Source organism: Cicer arietinum, chromosome 2, assembly GCF_000331145.2.
Source record: "Cicer arietinum cultivar CDC Frontier isolate Library 1 chromosome 2, Cicar.CDCFrontier_v2.0, whole genome shotgun sequence".
NCBI classification, from domain to species: domain Eukaryota; kingdom Viridiplantae; phylum Streptophyta; class Magnoliopsida; order Fabales; family Fabaceae; genus Cicer; species Cicer arietinum.
This window is the reverse complement of record NC_021161.2, coordinates 6,144,692-6,151,529: the sequence shown is the minus strand read 5'-3', so window position 1 is coordinate 6,151,529 and position 6,838 is coordinate 6,144,692. Positions and strand designations below refer to the sequence as shown.

The 6,838-nt window shown below is 28.5% G+C and overlaps 2 protein-coding genes across 2 annotated transcripts in view; one reads left to right on the top strand and one right to left on the bottom strand.

Moving 5' to 3' along the window:
- LOC101508606 (uncharacterized) overlaps positions 1-792 on the bottom strand; it is a 1,714-nt gene extending 922 nt beyond the window's left edge. The window contains 2 exon segments of the mRNA XM_027332173.2: positions 1-7; positions 9-792. The exon segment at positions 1-7 is cut by the window's left edge and continues 56 nt beyond it. Of these exon segments, the coding sequence (XP_027187974.1) occupies positions 1-7; positions 9-560 (559 nt within the window). The 5' untranslated portion in view covers positions 561-792.
- Positions 793-2,465: 1,673 nt separating this feature from the next.
- LOC101493903 (uncharacterized) lies at positions 2,466-3,455 on the top strand. The gene is made up of 2 exons (XM_004489687.1): positions 2,466-2,789; positions 2,889-3,455. Exons 1-2 carry the CDS (start codon positions 2,466-2,468, stop codon positions 3,453-3,455), a joined length of 891 nt encoding a protein of 296 aa, XP_004489744.1.
- Positions 3,456-6,838: the final 3,383 nt, after the last annotated feature.

Genomic DNA, 6,838 nt, shown 5'->3' with positions numbered 1-6,838 from the left:
TGCTGAATTTTTTTCCTATGTTGACTTCCAAAGAACAGAACACAAACAGAAACAGCAACAACACCAAAAGTACAAATAGCTCCAACACCACTAAGACTCCACTTCCATAAATTAAAACCATTATTGTCCTTTTCTTCCCAACTTGATTCCTCTTCTTTTTCACCAAACACATCTTTCTCAATAATCATTCTTGGTGAACTAGTAACCTCTTTTCCACTATTTGACTTTGGTGATTCAATTTTCATGTCAACAAATTCATTTTCCTTAATCTTAAAAAAAACTTGTGACACACTTTCTTCTTGATCAACCTCAAAAGATTGATTCTTTGTCATGTCTTTCAACAAAACAACATCATTTGAAGTGTTACCAATTTTTATTTCCAATGGAATTTGTAAAGGGACAAGTTGGTTGTGTTTTCTTGGTGGTGATGATGGATACAAATAATCCTCCATGTCTAAAATATTTTCTGACCCTTTTGCTAAGAATTTTTTTTTCTCACCATCTTCATTGAAATCAAAATAGCCATCATCAGAAATTGATTCCCACTCTTCAAGATCCATCTTCAAAAGGTTTATTAGGAATTTAGAAGAGTGATTAGAATTTAGAAGCTAGGATGAGTATAGTACATAATAAATGGAATAAAAATATAATAAATAAATAAAAGTTGGAATTTTAAATGCGTTAGGTGTGAGGTTTTATTGAATTAATTAAAAGATTGAGGTGGCTTTCTAGGAATTTCGTTATGATTTGAAAGAGCAAGCTACAATTAAGGCAATTAGAAAATGAGATGGTTTTGAGTGCTTATCTACATTGAAGATGACAAAGTTATAAATGGTCCATGTGGTCCCACCATGGAAAATTGCATCTTGTGATAGGATTCAAAGATATTACATTTCAATTTTTTATTGGGTCATTTGTTAAACATCTAATTGGGTGGTTTGTGACCGTTAACTTTGGAGGATTATTTCGACTATGTATTTGGTTACTTCTATCTTATAATAAAAGATGAATAATAACAATTGTGCTTAAAACACTCGTTAAGAATTTAAATGTAAAAAAAACAAAATTAAAATTTATGTAATTAAAATTTTGAAATCGTAAAAAGTGAGGTTTTTTTAAAGACACTTGTTAAATAAAAAATTATTTCATGCGTAACAAAATATAAGTAAAAAGATATATGTATTATACATATTTGATATGCACTTTTTTGTTTATATTTTATTAAAGAGGGAGTATGCATGAGTACAAATTTGGGGATTAATATCATAGTTTATAAAAAGATTAATTTTATAAATTTTACTAAAAAAAGAGCGATGTTGATCCTTTCAAATTAAGAGTATACATCGTTTATTAACAACACAAATTCGTTAAAGTAGAAAAATATGAATATGCGAATAAGCTCACATGATTAATAGCATAAAATAACAAATTGCCTACAAATTTGACATAATTAAAGTGACTGGAATATACATATCTTCTCATGTGCAATGTTGATGACAATAAAATCATTGGTTGAATATGTTTGTATTGGTCAAAATTAATATGTCAATCTGAAAAAAATGAACACCGCAATAAGATAGGAGAACCAAACAATGTCGCACTAAGACACTAATAAAACGTCACACTCAGATGAAAAAAATAAAAGAAAAACACGAAGAAAAGATAGATCTGTGTGAAATTCACTTATTTAAATAAAATGATATAGAAGAAATGATATAAACAAGTGATTACAAACCAAAAAATATCCCAAATCACCGATCATCTATAATAAAGAAGAAAAATATGTCGAGAGAAAAAACGTTTCTGCGGTTAAGTTAGAAAAGGAACAACCGGACAATATTTCTTCTTGATCAATTTCATAGTTAGCCATAGGTTATCTGAACTTTCCTTTGTTTATAATTTTTTTAGTTAAGTAATACCCATTTTTAATTTCATATTTATTAGTGATTTAATTGGAACTCACTTGTGTACGTATATTTTTATATATTATTGGACATACTTAATGTATTTTACTATCGTTGTTGACTCATTTATTTGTATTATAATTAGGATAGAGTTAGTTTTTCTTATTCTCTTTTTATTAGGCTGTCTGTTTTAGTAGTTTGTTAGTCACATCTTCTCTTTGGTTCAATTTCATATAGAAAAGTGAGAACCCCTCTTTTGTTGGTAAGAAAGATTTATTGTAATCAATATAAATGTATTTTTAGAAATGCTCTCCATTGAATATGAAAATTACTAACATGGTATCAATCGCTCTAAACCTAGTAATTTCTCATTCATCTTCTTCATTTTGAGTTTTTCTTATCCTCCTTCGCAATTTCTCTTTGTTTTTCGTTTTTTTGTTGTTGTGAAATTCGCGATGGATTCTGATCATGATACCTCTTCATCTTCTTCACCGTTCGATGATCATTCAACCATCCAACAACACATCAAGAAATCTCCAAATTCCAATCGAAGTTATCAAAATGACATATCCCTTCTTTATGAATCCCAATGATAATCCTGGAATTGCACTTGTGTCTACACCTCTCAACAACACCAACTTCCACACATGGTCTTGTGCGATGCTCGTTTCCCTTTGTTCAAAGAACAAACCTGGTTTTGTTCTTGATACTATCTCTTGTCCTAAAGATACATATCGACTTTTGATGGTATGGGATCAGTGTAATACCATAGTTATGTCTTGGATTACGAACTCGCTCGAACCAGACATTGCTCAAAGTATTATGTGGATGGATTCTGCTGCAGATATATGGCACGAACTGAATGATCGCTATCATCAAGGAGATGTATTTTAGATTTTAGACTTGTAAGAAGAAATTTATGGTCTTAGGCAAGGTGATTCTTCTATTACAATCTATTTTACCAATTTAAAGAAACTCTGGCAGGAGTTGGAGAATTTTCTCCCCTTACCTTCTTGTTCTTGTACAAATACTTGTACTTGCAATCTCTTTCCAAAGATTTGGGAATACAGAGAAAATGACTATGGCATTCGTTTCCTTAAAGGCTTGAATGAGCAATATTCTTCAGTTCGATCTTATATCATGTTAATGGAGCATCTCCCTACCATTAACAAGGTTTTCTCGATGCTTATACAACAAGAATGTAAATTCTTTAGTCATACTGAAGAACTTAAAACTGTTGCTGCCGTTTCCAACTCTAGCCGTGGATTTGGTCGTGGTTCATTCTTGGGTAGTGGTCGTGGTTTTGATGGCGGCGGTCGGGGTTTCAAAATTTGCACTCACTACAATAAACTAGTGGATGTTTGCTTTAAAAAACATGGTTATCCTCCAAACTACCCGCAATCTAATTCAGATGATTCCAAAAATTGCTCAGCTACTAGCCTTGATATTGAGGACGCCCTTGTTCCCAATAATTCTAATTCTTCAAGTTTGGATAATGCTACTCAAGTTTTCACTTTGGATCAGCTAAAGGCTTCACTTGCTTTACTTTAAGCCTCCACATCTTCATCTACCAGCACTGCAAATCAACTTCATAATTCACCTTCTATTAATTTGGGTAATTATTTTTCCCATCAAATTTATAATTTAGTTTCTAATCATTCGTAGATCATGGACACAGGCGCAACTGATCATGTTTGCTTTTCTGGACATCATGTTTTAATCTATTAAAAGAATTTGGCATGTTTCCATTAAATTACCTAATGGTTCTTTGATTATTGCTCAATTTGCTGTGACTATTTTCTTTAAAAATGATTTTTACTTGAATGATGTTCTTTATCTACCTCAATTTTCTACTAATCTCATTTCAGTTCCTCGATTAACCAATTTTCTTAATTGTCATCTTGTATTTCATGCTACTAATTGTTTGATACATGACAACATCTCCCCAAAGATGATTAGTACAACTAGTATTCATCATGGCTTATACTTTCTTGATTTTCCCCCTTTTCATACTTATGTTCATTTTCATAATTGTACTCTTAGTTCTATTTTGCAATCTAGTTTACACCATGTTTTAGGTTCCAATTGTAATCTTTTGCATTTTCGCACAAAATTCTAATATTCAAAATAATAACTATAATTCTTACTATAATATTTTTCAAATAATCGCACAAAAATACTACCATCTTTATAGAATAGTCAAAAACGATAAAATAAATAAATATAACATTAATAATTTATGTTAATTACTAAATCACAATAAATATGTATAAAATTTATCGTACCATAGCAACTATATAAAAATAAAGGAAATCAAAAATATTATTACTACTATCTCAAAATAATTATTTACAAAATAAATAATTAAAATTACAGATATTTAGAAATAATTAAAATATATATATGTGCACACTTAACATTCGTCAAACATTCAAAAAATATCGCATTAAATACGGAAGCACTTATAGGTGAAATTGTTAAAATCTTATTCTTTTAAATATTTACACTAAAATATTGTTATTTTTAGAAAAATATATAAAATAATAAAATTTAATATTTGTTATTTATATCTCTCTTTTCGCAAATATATACAAAATTAGTACATCATAAAATATATACATATAAAGAAAATTGATAAACATATATTCTAAAATAATTTTAATACCAAATTAATTATTTAAAATCCTAATTCATTAATAAAATAGTTTATTATAAATTTTACGGTGTTACCGTTTTGAATTAGTGTATTTTTCTATAACTCGTTTCATGTTTCAAAGCACCTACTAACAAAAACTCTTACTAGTCTAAAAATAAAAAATCCCACATTTTCTTGTTTAACTTTTTGCTCTCAATTTATAGACTAAAATGACGAATCTTTGTATCCATGAGAGGAAATTAAGTTATGGATTATTGCTTGTTTTTGCAGAAAAATTGGATTTGCTAAGGTAAATCTAGAAAAGAGAGGATGCACTTTTTAATTGCTTGTATTCATGGTAAAAATTGTAGCCATTTTAGGAAGAAAAAATAAACAAAAGAGGCTAAAAAGGATGAAAATATAGCTCAAGAGATAATGTATATACAAAGAAAAAATTGGAGCTGTTTTAGGAAAAAAAGAGAAAAGTAAAAGAGGCTAAAAAAAGGATGGAAAGATGGTGGTGTGTATACAAGAAATAATTTCAACTGTAAAAGTGAAAAGAAAGGGGGCTGAAAAGATGAAAGAGTGCGCTAATGCTGCCACAAATAAAAAATAAAATAAAAGAGACAATCATAACTAGGAAGAAATAGAGGAAGCTAGAACCGGAGGGAACCAAAACAAAAGGCAGAATTAGAGGGAATCGAAATTAGAGGCCAAACTAGAATTATTGGCAAAAACAAAACAAGAGGCCGAACCAAAACTAGAGGGAACCAGAATTATTTTGCTGACAAATGATAAAATTAAATGTATAACTAATTCTTTATTTATTTTTATTAGTGGAACATTATTAAGGTACTATAATATATATATATATATATATATATATATATACAAGTTAAATTATTTTTAATATGTAAAAAAAGTAATTCGTGACAATTTATATAATTTGTAGAAGCAAGAGTGTTGATATGAGGGGGTTGAATTGGAATATAAGTTTCTCCATTTCGTTACACATAAGTAGTGTGAGCCTAATCACTATGCTACTTGAAAAAAAATAGGGAAAATTATGAGTTATGAATCCATCATTATATGGTAAAAATAAGTTGCTGGTTTAAATTTTATATATAAGCTAATTTTTGTTTCTTTCTATTACTATTTTCAATTGGAGTTTTGATTTCACAATGAAGTGATGTAATAATTAAGAGTTTATTTTTGTAATTTTATGGAATAAGATAAAAAGTTCAAATAATTGTAAAGTAATATGTAAAATTAAAAAAAAAACAACAATTGTTTATTTATTTATTTATTTATTTTTATAATTTAATTATTACATATAAAATAAGTCTTTCTCAAACTCATGAGTATTATTGTAAACTAAACAAAGAGAAAAAGAAATTTAAAATTTTATGGAAGCGGGAGGAGGGGGACAACAATTCTTGTTCCATAAGCATAACATATAACATGTTGGTACCGTGTTATGATAATCCGTACTAACTTCACTGCTTGTTCCATATGCACCTCCCATTAGGCTCATCACAATAACAACCAAAAATACCAAAAACCTCAATGTTATTTTCAATATACCTTCCATTTTTACTCAATGTGTTTTGCAGATAAAACAAAATATCTAACTTCAGATGGAATGTTCAAAATATGTGTGATTATTTATACACACATATATGGTTGAATCCGGTAAACAATAATAATTGCACATATTGACCATTAGTTTTGTGGTTATCTTAAAATTATCTTTTTTTACCATATTAATTAATTTTATTCTTTGACTAGTTTCAAATTGTTTTGTTATTTGAAAATATTAATAGTTTTGTTTCAATGATAGAAAACCATAATGATTAAATGATTAAGAGATTTTGATACATCTTAATATCTAATGTGTACTTTTGAGTGACGCCATTAAGACACAAATTTTTTATAAGATTAAGCACAAAATTCTAAAAGTTTTGTAACGGAAGTTTGTAATGTTCTGTCTTAAACATAAGACATTATGACCACACTTAAAGAAACAAATCATGAACTCATATGATATGATAAATAAGCTATCCAAAAAATAAATGAAAATTCAAGTGAATGAAGATCACAAAAGTCTACCTTGAATAAATTTAAACTACAAGTTAATGAATAACCGAAGTTTGTAGGATTAGAAGGTTGATACGATAAGTACAAAAGTGACTAAAATGTTGATAATATGGCTATACTTAAACTGTTTCCTTATGTGAGGAACCACCCACTTCGAGAAACATGCATGGTGACATATTTTCTCTTCTCCCTGCACTAAACA